General features: G+C 37.5%; 2 protein-coding genes across 2 annotated transcripts; both read right to left on the bottom strand.

Annotated features, from left to right (window-relative positions):
- Positions 1-1,137: 1,137 nt before the first annotated feature.
- On the bottom strand, positions 1,138-5,252 carry LOC120014172 (uncharacterized protein K02A2.6-like). Its single transcript, XM_038866091.1, has 5 exons — positions 4,922-5,252; positions 4,612-4,687; positions 2,167-2,323; positions 1,695-1,944; positions 1,138-1,610 (listed from the first exon to the last, which is right to left on the bottom strand). Exons 1-5 carry the CDS (start codon positions 5,250-5,252, stop codon positions 1,138-1,140), a joined length of 1,287 nt encoding a protein of 428 aa, XP_038722019.1.
- A 4,271-nt stretch (positions 5,253-9,523) lies between these two features.
- On the bottom strand, positions 9,524-9,925 carry LOC120014171. The gene has a single exon (XM_038866090.1). The coding sequence runs from the start codon at positions 9,923-9,925 to the stop codon at positions 9,524-9,526; it is 402 nt and encodes a 133-aa protein (XP_038722018.1).
- Between the last annotated feature and the right edge of the window lie 4,855 nt (positions 9,926-14,780).

Here is a 14,780-nt window from a genome sequence, read left to right as displayed (position 1 = left end):
ATCGAATGATCAAAGAATATGAAGAATTCAAAGTTATCGATGCAGCGCAAACTTCTGCCTCCGAAGCTGAAGATGATATTTAGGCTTATATCATTTATTGTTGCAATCTTGTATATCCCTTTTTATCTTTGTAACCCTAAATACAATCATAACTCTTTTGTTTCTCTTATCAAGTTTATGACTTTAATTATTTGCTCAAGATTTTAATTATGACGCAAATAATAATCTTATAATAAAATTGTGCTTAATAAAGAGTTAAGTGTACATGACCTTTTAGGAAATTAGAACACATCAAGCTTCATCGCTTTGACCTTTGTCCAGATTTTATCTAATGTGCCAATGGATCCTGCAAAAATCAAGTATAGAACGATGGGGGTGATGTAATGCGGTCTGTCAGGCACTTATATATGCTAAGCATATATATGTATATATTCAACTCAATTGAGAAAATATATACATTTCAGTGATTCATCATCCAGATCCTTGTAATAGATATATATACATAGATATATTTGTTATTATTATTATTTTTTTGTTAGGAAAGATATAACCTGAGATGTTTTACATTCCAGCTGTTGTTAAGTATCTTCCCTTCTTTGGTTTGCAACTTGTAAGCACCATTGCCGATGACATCTATGACTCTGTATGGTCATTCCCATGTGGCCCCCAGTTTTCCGGAATTCAATTGTTGTGTGTTCTAGAAAACTTTGCGTAAAACCCAGTCACCAATGTTGAAAATTCTTGAGTTGACTGTTTTGTTGTAATATTTCGCGATCTGATGCTTGTAGGCTGCTGTTTTAACAAATGAGAGATTCCGTCATTCCTCAAGAATAGCTAATTCTTCGGTGAGGACGATGTTATTCTCCTCATCTTTCTTCCATTCGAATCGTGCTGTTGGGAGGCCAACTTCAACTGGTAGCACTGCTTCAGTTCTATAAGTTAAAGAAAATGGAGTTTCACCTGTTGAAGTTCTTGCTGTTGTTGATATGACCACAGAACCCCTGGGAGTTCGTCGACCCAGGCTCCCTTTGCATTTTCTAGTCTCTTTGTCAAAGTGTTGACTATCGTCTTATTAGTAGCTTTTGTTTGGCCATTCGATTGTGGATGTCTTGGCGATAAAAAACAGAGTTTTATTTTCTAGGTATTACAGAAGTCTTGGAGTTTATGACTGATGAATTGAGATCCATTATCGCAAATGATTTCAGAAGGAACTCCAAATCTGCAAATGATGTTTCTCCATATGAAACTTTTAACCTCCTTGTCCCGGACCTGTTTATACGCTTCAGCTTCCACCCATTTTGTGAAATAATCTGTTAAGATCAATAAGAAAACTCGTTGTCCTGAAGCTGGGAGAACCTTTCCGACGATATCCATTTCCCATCTCATGAAAGGCCATACTGATGAAATTGGGACCAGCTCCGTTGGTGGTTGATGTGGGATTTGTGAAAATCTTTGGCATTTATCACATTTAGCCACATATATGGCTGCATCGCCACGAAGCGTAGGCCAATAATAACCAGTTTGCATGACTTTACTGGCTAAGCTTTGGCCACCTGAATGGTTTTCGTAGATACCTTCATGCAACTCTGCTAGGGCATATTGTGCTTCATCTTGAGATAAACATCATAGCAAAAATCCTCGATATGATCTTTTGTATAAAATACCATTAAGTATTGTATAACGAGATGCTTTACGTTGTAGTGCTCTGGCCTCATTCTTATCTTGTGGTAACACATCATCCTGCAAGTATTGTATGAATGATGTTCTCCAATCATCATCATCTTCAGTAATAACGAACGATTGTTCCACCATGGAATGTTTGTTTATTGCTGATGATTCCAAATAAATCAATGGGATGTTCAGAGTTTTTTGCACTTGGATTGCTGATCCCAAATTCGCCAGCGCATCAGCTTGTTGGTTCTCTTCTCTAAGGACTTGATTAATCTGAAATTCTTTGAATTCAAGTTGCAACTGTTGTACTAACTCCAGATAATCGTTCATTCTCTTATCTTTTGCTTGATATTCTCCATGCAATTGGTTAACGATCAATTGGGAATACGAAATTACGTGGACACGTTGAACTTTTAATTCTTTTGCTAGTTTCAGTCCCTCAATCAGAGTTTCATATTCTGCTTCATTGTTTGTAGCATGAAATCCGCAATGTACAGCTTGAGAGAATCGATCTCCTTGTGGAGAGATTAAGATGATACCTAAGCCGTTTCCTTTTGCATTAGTCGAACCATCAACAAACAATTGCCAAATAGCTTCATCGTTTTCGTTGTTTTGACATAATTCTTTTTGAGCATTATCTATCATCCCTGGGCTGAACTCAGCAATGAAATATGCCAAAATTCAGGCTTTGATCGCTATTCGAGGTTGATATACGATATCATGCTCAGTCAATTCAATTGCCTACTTTGTTAATCGTCCGAACTGTCACGCCCCTCTCTCCTAAGGTATACCGAAGTGTACCTAAACCCATAAGAACGTGACCGGCAGGGGACCCCATCCCCCGAACCAACCCTTAATCCAATATACCTAAATCAATATATAAAATATATAAAATAGTAACAATTCCTGAAATATAACATGGGCATAGTCTCTCCAGAATACCACATATATACACCTATCGAAAACATCGGAGTATATATACAACAGCGGAAATAAGAAGACTTATCTACCCGAGATCAGACTGAGTAAATAAGTAACATATATACAAATACAAAACCCCAAATCCTTAAAACTTGCTAAAGAAACAGCTCGAGGCTACACACCAGCTCATGCGTCCCGCCGCTGACCAGCATCACCTAAATCCAACTCACCTGAAAGGGAAACAAGAAGAGGGGTGAGCCAAGAAGCTCAGTAGGGCATAGAAAGGGAACACCGATATCAAAAAAAATAAGAAATCCAGGAATATGACGCATAATATGCAACACAATAAATATACAATCATTGGCAATTCAACCAAGTAATATGGTAGTCGATAAGGCTATACAGCACTGTAACCACAAACACTAGTCTCCGGTAATCCATAATCCATAATCCACCCCTGGACCCACCCTAATCCCCATAGGGTGTCTCCCAGTCCAGGTCCACACCGAAACTGGATGGGGATCGGATATCCCGATAGCATAGCCTACACCAGAGAGCGTCCCCTGTGATGCACCTCACCTCAGACGGTCTACAGGTACGTACCCGATTGATTGTATAATCCATAATAATCCGATTTATTGGGCTCCTATATGGGCCCCATAGTTTACATCAACCACCTCCAATCACCTCACTCCTAAAAGCATGTCAATAATGATAATCGACAGAGAATACGTATAAAACATACAAACAGGTCGAATTTCCACCCCTGGAAACCGACAGAACCACAATATAGTAAGAGTCCGTGAAACCGGAACTCTAGAATCACACGCAAGATACATAGAAAACCCCTACCTGAAAATCAGAAACCGAATACCACGCACGCGTCCCCAATAAACCCCTAACTCTGAAAGTCAACCTGCTTCAAATCTCAACCGGGATCACCGTCTACATCGAAAAACACATTATACGAAAATACAGTTAAAATACGTTCGGTCAACCATGGTCAACGGTCAAAGTCAACAGTCAACGGGCAAACCGGATCAAATGGGTCAAAACCGGGTCAACCGGGTGAAATGGATCAAAGCCGGGTCAAATGGGTCAAAACCGGGTCAAACCAGGTGAAATGGGTCAAAACCGGGTTATACCAGGTCAAACCGGGTTGAACCGGTCAACACATCAGTCAACCGAGTCAACTCGGCCTGACTCGGTCAACGTCATCGCCGGCGATCCGGCCACCCAAACCTGCCAAATCTTATATCAAATTGAAGAGCTCGATGAAATGAACTCATAGGTACCTGAATCAAGCCAAACCGTCGCCAGAATCGGCCAGATCGACCAAAGAAAGTTCACGGTGGCCTGAACTTCAATCTCAGATTTCTCCCAAACTGGAGCTCCGATCGACGTGATTCAAGTTGGGTTACACTCGTCTCGTCCGTACGCTTCTTTTGATACCAGCCTTGACCGTCACCGTCGCCGGAATCATGAAATCACAGTTGAACCCGTTTTAGAGAGAGAAAGAGGAGAGAGAGAGAAAATCGTGGGAGAAGAGGGTATTTTTTTATTTATTTTTTATTTTCTTTAATTTTTCTTTTATATAATATTTTACTTTCAAAAACACCCATCTTTCAAAAACACCCCTAACTAAAATGTTCAAATTAACTTCAAAAATTTATAATAAATCCAATTTAAATCCGATTCGAGTAATTCTTGCGCCAATAATTTTCTTTTTAAATCTCCCATTTATTAAAAATATTTTCATTGTTTTATCTTGATTTAATTTTTATTCTCTCTAAATCCCGATTCACGATTACCGAGGTTCACTCCACCTCGATCAACGTGTCAAAATACCATAAACATTGTATAATCGGGTCAGGGTATTACACGAACAATTCTGGTTTATGGAATACTGTTTTGATCGGGAAGCTTGTCATCATCGTGATAAGATGACTTTGAAATTAAGGACGAAGCTTTCGTGCTGCAGTGATAAGTGCTAAGACAAGTTTTTCCATTAGAGGATACCTTGTCTTAGCATCTAGCAAACTTCGACTAACATAATATACTGCATGTTGCCGATTGTTTTCTTCTGTTAGCAGTACTGCACTAATTGCAAATTCAAAAACTGCTAAATAAAGATAGAGTATCTCACCGGTTTTTGGCTTCGTGAGAATTGGAGGATTGGTCAGATATCCTTTCAATTTCTTTAATGCCGTCTCGCATTCCTCCGTCTAATTAAAATTATCTGATTTCTTCAAAGCCGTAAATAGATTATGACATCTTTCGGAAGATTTGGAGATGAATCGATTTAGTGCTGCAATCTTCCCCGCCAAACGTTGTACGTCTCGTATGTTTGTGGGAGAAGGAATATTAAGTATCGCTTGAATTTGATCAGGATTTGCTTCAATGTGCCTTTGTGTAATGATGAATCCCAAAAATTTTCCTGCTTTGACTCCAAATACACATTTGAGAGGATTTAATTTCATCTCATGAGCATCAAGAATTTCAAATGCTTGTTTTAGATGCTCAATGTGATCTTCGGCTTTCAAAGTTTTCACTAGCATATCATCAATATATACTTCCATCGACTTTCCAAGCAGGCTGGCAAACATGCGATTGACAAGTCGTTGATACGTTGCTCCCGCATTTTTCAATCCAAATGGCATCACCTTATAACAATATGTGCCTCGCTCGGTTATGAATGCAGTTTTTTCTTGATCTTTGGGTGCATCAAGATTTGATTATATCCAGAAAATGCATCCATGAAGCTAAGTAATTCATGCCCTGCTGTTGCATCCACAAGTACATCAATATGAGGAAGTGGAAAAGAATCTTTTGGACAAGCTTTATTTAGATCCGTGAAGTCGATACAGACTCTCCACTTCCCATTCTTCTTCTTTACCATGACCACATTTGCAAGCCAGTTTGGGTATTGAACTTCTCAAACGAACACAATATCTAATAGCTTTTGAACTTCCTCATTGATAACTTTATTTCTTTCTGGAGCGAATCTTCTTCTTTTCTGTCTCACAGGAATAAAGTTATCATTGACTTACAATTGATGAGTGATGACTTTCGGATCAATTCCAATCATATCTGCATGTGTCCAAGCAAAAGTGTGTCTATGATTTTGCAGAAATTGAATTAAATTTTCTCGAAGTTGGCAATCCAGGTTTGCACCAATCTGAATCTTCTGTTCTGAATACTCAGGATGAATGATGATTTCTTCTATCTCCTTTTTAGCCGGTTCTTCTTGATTGTTCAGAATCGGCCCTTGCTGTAATTGCTATAAAGCTTTGGTTTTTCCTTTCAACGCTTGTTCATAGCAACTCCTTGCCTGACGTTGATCCCCATAAATTTCTTGTATTTCATCTCTTGTTGGGAATCATATTACTTGATGATAAGTTGATGGTACAGCCCTCATTACATGAATCCAAGGTCGTCCAAGTATCGCATTATATGGAGATTGACAATCTAATATATTAAATCGAACCTGGAGATTTACTCCTTTTGCGTATACTTGCAAATGAATAGAGCCGATGGTATATTGTTGTTCTCCGCTGAAGCCAATGAGTGGAATATGACCTCTAATTATATCGACTTCTGAAAGTCCCATTGCTTGAAGTGTGGACATGAACAGTAAATTTGTTGAGCTGCCATCGTCAATCATGATTCTTTTAACTTCACAATTGGCAATTTGCAATTTGCAAAGTGATTACCAGGGCACCATCATGCGGATTTAGTAATTTCGTCATCTCATCGTCTGTGAAACTGATAACTTGTCTCGTGAATTGTACCATCGGCTTGTCATTCCATACCTCAGAATTTTCTGTCTGCTTGACATGTTTCTTTGCCGATAAATGTGTAATTCCGCTAATTTCTGATCCGTCGAATATTACGTTAATTGTCTTTTCTGGGGGAGGTGGTTTCTGTTCTTCTTCTCATCTTTCTGCTTGGGCCATTGTTGCTTTTCCTCTTTCAGATAGTAAATCCCGAAGATAGCCTTTCTTTAACAATTGGATTACTTCTTTTTTGAGGGTTAAACAATCATTCGTTGTATGCCCATAATCGTTGTGAAATTCACACCATTTGGAAGTATCCCGTTGATCTAGCGGTTTACGAACTTTATCGGGCCATCGAACAGCATTTCCCATTTTCTTCAACATTGATAAGACTTCATTTGGTGGAATCACCAAATTATATTCAGGAGATCGGGACTTTTTCTTGAAATCAATCGGCTTGGGATCTCTGCGAGGATAACGTGGAGCCTCTGAGCTTGTTTGTTTTTGTTCAGATTTTTTCGGTTGCTCTATTGGTCGTTCTGGAAATCTTCCTTTATCTTCTTCCCATTTGATCTGAACGCTTGCTCTTGCCTGCACTTCTTGAAATGACTTACGTGGATAACGAGTAAGCTTTCCGTACAATTTGCTTCTAGGAACAAGAGCCATGCGAAATGCATTGATTGCAATCTCGTCTAAGCACCCAGGAATTTCCAGTTTCTCTTTATTGAATCTTGTTAAGAATGACCGCAGAGATTCTCCTTGTTTCTGCCGTAGCCGATATAGATCATCAGATGTTGGAATTATTTTCCTGCTGCTTGCAAACTGTTCAACGAATGCGTTGGCCAATTGTGTGAATGAAGCAATTTGCCCTTCTGGAAGATTAAGATACCACTTGAAAGGAGGTCCCACCAAAGTTGAACTAAATCCTCGACACATGCATGCTTCATGCTTATTAAGCGGGTATGATACTAAAGTCAATCGTTGACTATACTGATCCACATGATCTTCTCGGTCAGTGGTACCATCATAAGGTTTGATATGTGGTATGATGAATTTCTTTGGGAGGTCTTCCATGACAATGGCATGAACAAATGGAAATTTGAGGAAAGTGTGATTTTTCTTTATAGGTGGTGGCATGTCGGGTATCCTGAAGAATGCTGACTCCATTTCCTCCAATCTTTTGTCAACGCTTCGATGTGTCGCAATTTCTAGCAGTGTTGTGGTTATATTTGACCATGCACCAATTGTTGGGATAGTCGAAGATGAAGTTGGTATTGGAAATAGCGGTGCCATATATTGTGTTGTCGGCCTTAGGAATTGAGTTGACGTTGATACCAATGATGGTTCTGTCTGATGCACAAATCCTGGTAAAGGGATGCTTATGTTGGGAATTTGCGTCGTCTGTCCATCGTTGGGTCGAACAGAAGTACTTGGGACAGTACTTACAGGAATGGTTCTAGTTATTTGTGGACTTGAAGATTGATTCATCAGATCTAGTAGCCTTTGATTCTCTCTTCGAACGGTTAAATTTTCTTGCTCCAACTGTTGGACTCTTCTTTCGTGTTCATCGAAGCATTGAATCAAAGCTTTCATCTTCTCATTTACAGCATCATCCCGTGAATCTTCTGAGTTTGCCATTTTGATAAAACTCTTCCCCTATCTGGCGCGCCAAATTGTTGATGTAAATTATCGACAATCGAATTGTTGGGGATGAGTGGGTAAATGTAAGACAAAACAGAGAGATTTTATGTGGTTCGGCTTTGAGTCTAGGTCCACAGTGCAGAATGATATGGTCTTTTATTTATCACTTGTGATTACAGAGTGAGTAAGAAATCAAAGTCTTCCCTCTGAAGCCTCGCTTTCCTTGTCCTAATGAACTCCTTTTATGCTTTTCTTGAGCAGTTACCAGCAGTTGTGGCAATTGGAGAAGTTCATGGCAGTTTGGGGGAGTTTACGGTAGTTTGCAATAGTTTCGACTGTTACCATTTAACGAGGAACTGCCTTATCTTCGGCTTCGTCCCTTAGTTATTGGTTCGGCCTTATTTGTATCGGCTTTGTATTGCCATTTTAAGACCAAGTCCTTTTTGGACTGTATGTTCTGGTCTGATTGTTGTTGGGTTTCGTGGCCCTAGCCTCTGTTGGGCTTTTATGTTGGGTCTGGCCTGTTTGTATTTGTATATAGATTGGGTTGAATAAGACCCATAATTTATTGAGGTTGATCTTGACCCCTACAGGGACAATCTTAAAATTATTGGACGCTTTTGCCATCGAAGACTCTACTTTAGAGTTTCTAAGAATTCAGCAAAATGACGTCCAACACTTCATCTGAGCTGATCATCTATAATGACATGATTTCTCGTGATTGGCAAAGACTTCGTGCTGACATTCTAAACCTAGAACGGTTTTTTGAAGGCCATTAAATATATATTTTTTAATATTGTAAGATTGACATTTTCATCGTTCCATTTAATGAGATAACTCATTCTTTTTTAAGCTGCATTTATAATTATAGCTTTTCGCGTGCTACTTCTCTTAGAACCATTTTTCAATATCATTTATCTACTTCTTAAGTGCTTCTTCAATGTGTCTGGCTCATAATCATAATGATATTGCTTTTCGCCTTTTGACTTCTATCTTGGTGAATGGTTGATATGCCATGCACCGGGTTCTCTTTTTGAACTCTGTATAATAGGGCTTTTCATTTCTCAGCAAGCCATTCTTTCTCCCCTCTTTTCTTCCCTTAAATCCTTTTGAAGCTCCATTTGGGGAGGCTAATTTGTTAGTATGGTCGTCATTTGCAATCCCAACCATGTCAACTATTTAGCCCTTGCTACTGTTGATGGTCCTCTTTCTTGCAGAGGCGCTGCTTCATTTCAAGGGAGTTTTAATCGGTTTGTATGGCTTAGTTTTGACGTTACCTCATGCTTCTATTGGGGTTTCTTGGGGTTTTTTATGTCTCTAAAAATCCTGAGCAATATTTGGCAGTATCAATCGATTGTGCAGACATCTTGAAATTTCTTATTATGAGTTAATTCGGCCTGTTGTTCTCTAGGTAAGTGGTTTCATTTCTCCAAGTAGACAATTTATCTTTTTTCTGTCATTTTTATGGACGTGTTTGCCCCCCCCCCCCCCCTTTTTTATGTATTTTCATGTTCCTAAACTGATGGGATATATTTTTTCAAATATTTGTCATTTACGGCACGAATGTGTACTTCCCCATCCAAGTCTTTCAAATGATACGCACCATTAGGCAATACAGATTCCATTTGGTATGGTCCTTCCCAATTAGGTGACCATTTTTCATATTTTGGGTCTTTCATTTCAAAAGGTAATATGGCTTTCCATACTAATTCCTCTCGGTCAAATGACTTAGCCATTACCCTTTTATTGTAACACTTGGCTGCCTTTGCCTTTTGTATTTTGATTCTATTAAGTGCATCTAATCTGATTTCATTCAATTCTAATAGGTTTTGCATCATAGCTTCCGTATAATCTTCTTCGCTCAAATTATTTTGTAAGACCATCTGCATTGATTGAACATTTATCTCTACAGACATAATTGCTTTTTGTCCATATACTAACTAAAAAGTTGTGATGTTGGTAGCATTCTGTTCAATCATTTTCCTTATGATATTCTTTAGAGTCTTGTTGGATGATTCAGCCTGTCCATTAGACCGAGCATAGTAAGGGGTTGAATTAACTAGTTGGACGCTGAATTTGTCCAAGAAGCTTTTTACTCTTTCTTCATTAAGTGAAGTCCCATGTCAACCATTGTAGTTTGGGGAATCCCAAACCTGTATATGATATGATTTTTTTTTGATGAAGTCGATCACACTTTCTAGGGTTATTTCTTTCAAAGATATTGTTTCAACCCACTCGAGAAAGAAATATGTGGCTACTATGATGAAAGTATGTTGCTTGGATGATAGGGGATATATTTTCCCTATCAAATCTATGGTCCATCCACTAAATGGTCGTGGTTTGACGATAGGTACCATTTCTTTGGCAGGTGCTATTTGGATGGGTCCATATTTTTGACAGGCTTGACAACCCTAAGTAAATTGAGCACATATCTCTCCCATTTTTGGCCAAAAATAACCATGTCTTATAATTAACCATCTCATTCTTACGTCAGCTTGATGAGCTCCACATATTCCTTCATGTACTTCAGCCATTATGGTCTTAACTTCTTGTAGACTTACACATTTTAGTAGCACTCCATCTGGGCGTTTCTTTTAAAGTGTTTCATCCACCAGTAGGAAATTTAAAGTTTTCAACTTTGTTTTCCTAGCCACTGTTATACTTGGATTATTTAAGAATGTGGCTATTTCTGTTCTCCAATCTAACTCGTCCTGATTTTCTATACTCAAGACTTCTACGCTATTCTTGTGAGGGCTGATTTGATATGCTCGTATTTGGTAACATTGTGTGTTAATACACTAATTTCCTTAAAACCTGATGCCAGTTGTGCTAGTTCATTGGCCATGTCATTATACATTCTTGGAATGTATTGTACTTCAGTTTGATCAAATTCGTCCAATAAACTTTGTACAATTTAATGTGATGCGAGTAATGAATGGCTTTGGCACTTGAATGTTCCTAATATTTGGCAAAGTATGAGCTGGGAATCTCCTTTAATTTGCACATTCTTAACACCCATTTCAATAAGGATTTCCAGGCCGATAATTAATGTTTCATACTTGGCTTGGTTATTTGTACATACCTCTTCTAACGTAAAATAGAATCGATATGCTTGATTCAATGGTGTTATAATAACAATTCTCACTCCTGCCTCTTTGGACTTTTTGATCCATCAAAATATGGAATATATGGGCTAACATCTATTGCACATAGATCTTGTTCTAATTCTTTGGTAGTGCTTAAACATGGGTGATCGGTCAAGAAATCCGCCAGGGCCTGATTTTTTACGGCCTTTTGAGGTACATATTGAATGTCGAATTATGATAGGGCTAATGCCCAATATCCTATTCTTTGATGCAAAATTGGGCGAGAAAACATTTATTTTATTATGTTTACTTTAGAATTTAAATACACTGTTATAGGCCTTATGTAGGCCCTTAGTTTAGTACATGTAAAAAATAAAGTCAAGCATAATTTCTCTAATGGAGACTAATTACATTCATATTTGAGTAATTGTCTACTCAACTAATAGATGGCTCTTTCCTCACCCTGAGAGTTGTCTTGCGCGAGCATCCCTACTATGGATTGATCTTCAGTCGATATGTACAGCTTCAATCACTTTCCTCACGCAGGAGACACTATTACTGGTGGTCGTGATAAATAAGCTTTTTGGCTTTCAAAAGCCTTTTGATGTTCTTCTTTCCAAATGAATTCGTTCTCACTTTTCAGCTTTAGCAATGCTAAGAACACTTCTATTCATCCTGCACGGTTGGAGATAAAACGTCTCAAAAAATTTACTTGTCCCAGAAATCGTTGTAGTTCTTTTTTAGTGCCTAGTGGTTTGGCCTCTAATATGGCCTTAGATTTATTTTGATCTATCTCAATTCCTCTTTGATGCACTAAGAATCCTAAGAAATTTCCAGTGCTTACACCAAAGGCACATTTAAGCGGATTTTTGTAAATTCTCATCCATTCAAATAACTTTCGTAGTTGTCTGAAATGGTCATTAACTTTTGACGATTATATTGTGAGAAATTAAGTTCATGGCCCTTTGATATGTGGCTTCAGCATTTTTTAAACCAAATGGCATATCTACCCATTCAAAACAACCCAACGACCCTGGACATCTAAAGACAGTTTTGTGCACATCGTTTTCATCAATAAAAATCTTATTATACCTGGAATACCCATCCATGAAAGAATAAAATTCATATCCAGCAGTTGCATCTATAAAAGTGTCTACTGTGGGCATTGGATATTCATCTTTGGGCGTGGCTAGATGTAGTAATCGGTTTCCCTCCGACCAAAAAAATACAAAGATAGAAAAAATAGAAAAACAAAAAAAAAATTCAAAAGCCCGTTCTTGAGCCCACAAATATTCAAAAGCCCGTTTTTGGACCCACAAGCCTATAAAAAGTCATTACCTTGATTTTTGAGCCCATAAGTACCCATAAATGAAAACCCTAGAAAATATCTAAAATTTTAAGAGAATTAAAAAATTTGAAAATAAAATCTTAAGAGAAAAAAGGTGACATCTTTTAGGGTTTTACAAAAAAATAGAAAATACAAAAAGGTTAGTTTCCTAGGGTTTCCACAGAGAGAAAAAAAACTAGGGTTTAAGGGGTAAAAAGGAGAAAAGAAATATGGAAAAAGATACAGCACCAGTCACACCATTTTGGTGAGGGGCGGGAGAATTGGGAGACAAAAGAGTGTAAGAGAAAGGGGGCAATCGATACAGAGAAAAAAAAGAGAAAGGGCCAAAGGAGAAAAGGGGCATTAGAGAGAAAGGAGAGGTTTCTTGGTGAGGAAAATGGAGGAAAAGAAATAAATAGAGAGTAAGAAACAAGGGGAAATCGAGAGAAAAAATAAAGAAAAATTGAGGAGATATAGGAGAGCTTAATCTTGCGCCGCACAAATGAAGACACCGTGAAAGAAGAAAGCAAAACCAAGAAATAGAGAGTAAAGGGACAAGGAAATAGACAGCAAAACCAGGAGAGAGAATCGGGAGAAAAGAAGAGGAGAGCAAAATCGGGAGAGGTAATAATCGGCTATTTCTTTGCCATTTTTCGATATTATTTCTGGTTTGATTTACGGTTCTACATCTCTGAATATTATGGTGCATGTTCTTGGATTGCTTCTTGATTTCGGTTTCTGGGTGTGATTTTCTTGGCTTAGGCCTTTGTTGCTTACTGTTTTTATTTTCTTGCCTTAGCATGAGCCTTGTTTGCTTACTATGTTGAATCTGGGTCTTTGACGCTTGGTAGATGCCTGGGTTTGATGTCTCTTTTAATCCATAAAACTCAATTTACGTATAACATTGGGGTCAAATCCTTGAGATTTGGCTGGTGTGAGGGTTTGTGCTGTTAATGATGAGAGACTATGCTATTAATGATAAGATTGAAATCCTGTTCACGTTCATGTTGATTTTTCTGGGTTCAAATCCTTGCTGGATCAGATTCCGTGTGCCTTTGTAAGTTTACGTATATATATATGGTGTGTGTGTATATGTGTATGTGGTGTGTGTGTATTATATGGTGTGTGTGCGTGTATATATATATACAGTGTACTTAATTTGATTTGAATTTCTATGACATTTGAGCACAATTTTGACCCCATTCTCTTGTTGATTTTTGGATGTGGACCACGTCGGACTTGACTTTGTTTGGGGCCGGAGAGCTTATTTGGAGATTGGATTGGGTTTTAGCAACATACAGGCTCAATGGGCCATATTTGTACTTTTGTTTATTTTGTATATATTTTTATCTTGTTTTTATTTGGAATGTATATCTTTGTAAGTGTAAATATGTAATAGGGTAGTGGACATAATGAAAAGTTGTGTAATTTAGTTTTTTGCATGTTTAATGGAGTAGTATGCATGTTTAGGGATTGGTAAATTTAAAATATCAAAGATGCATTAGTAGTAGTTAATAAATTATTTAGAATGCATAATTATATGTTAGGTTGTATGTTTAGTATTGCAAATTCATCAATTCAACAACCACATCTTTACGAAATTTTCATTTAAACAAAATAACGGGAAAACAATAGATATCCAAATTAAAGTCAATTAAGAGGAGGACTTGATGACATTTAGCTTCTGTCTAGACTTTAATTATGATATCTTCATTTAAACGAAAAACAAATGATAAATTAATTTACCGGATACCTAAATTAAAGTTTATTAGGAGGACTTGATGACATTCAGCTCCTGCCTAAACTTAATTATGTTATCTCTTCAAATTAAAGTATTATTTGTATTCGTACGAATAATGGTAACTAAATTAAAGTTAATTCGGAGAGGACTTGATGACATTTAGCTCCTGCCTAGGTTTTAATCATGTTATCTTTTCAAATTAAAATATAATATGTATTCATCAAATAAAGTTAGACCACTTTTATTTTGTGATTGTGAAAGTCCCCTTGGTAAAAAACTCAATGCCCTTTTGCAAATTCCACCAAATTCTTTCCAAGTAAAAACAACATTTTTCAGCCAAGCCAGGAATGGCCATGGTAATCTCGTACACCCTTTTTAAAATTTCAAAACCCGTTTCAAGTGTGATTTTTCATCAATTCCAATAAAACCCGTCAAAATGGGATTTTCAAAATAAAGCTTTGGTCTAACATTAATGGAAAACATTCCACCCCATTTGATAATACATAATTTTTCGAACATATGAAAAATTCATTAAAACAAATTGGGATAAACAAATTTTCAGAAAAAACACATAAATCAATAAAGGTAACCTTTTAGGGAGTTGTCGGGTGTCTAAC

This window comes from Tripterygium wilfordii, chromosome 14 (assembly GCF_013401445.1).
Source record: "Tripterygium wilfordii isolate XIE 37 chromosome 14, ASM1340144v1, whole genome shotgun sequence".
Classification (NCBI taxonomy): Eukaryota; Viridiplantae; Streptophyta; class Magnoliopsida; order Celastrales; family Celastraceae; genus Tripterygium; species Tripterygium wilfordii.
Note: the sequence above shows the minus strand (reverse complement) of the source record. Positions and strands in the feature narration are given on the sequence as shown.

Coding starts and splice junctions, on each gene's coding strand:
- LOC120014171 (XM_038866090.1), bottom strand. CDS start 9,925: ATGTCTGTAGAGATAAATGTTCAATCAATGCAGATGGTCTTACAAAAT.
- LOC120014172 (XM_038866091.1), bottom strand. CDS start 5,252: ATGCCATTTGGATTGAAAAATGCGGGAGCAACGTATCAACGACTTGTC. Junction 4,688..4,921: donor AAACATACGAGACGTACAAC/GTTTGGCGGGGA, acceptor CAATTAGTGCAG/TACTGCTAACAGAAGAAAAC. Junction 1,611..1,694: donor TGAGGCCAGAGCACTACAAC/GTAAAGCATCTC, acceptor GTTTATCTCAAG/ATGAAGCACAATATGCCCTA.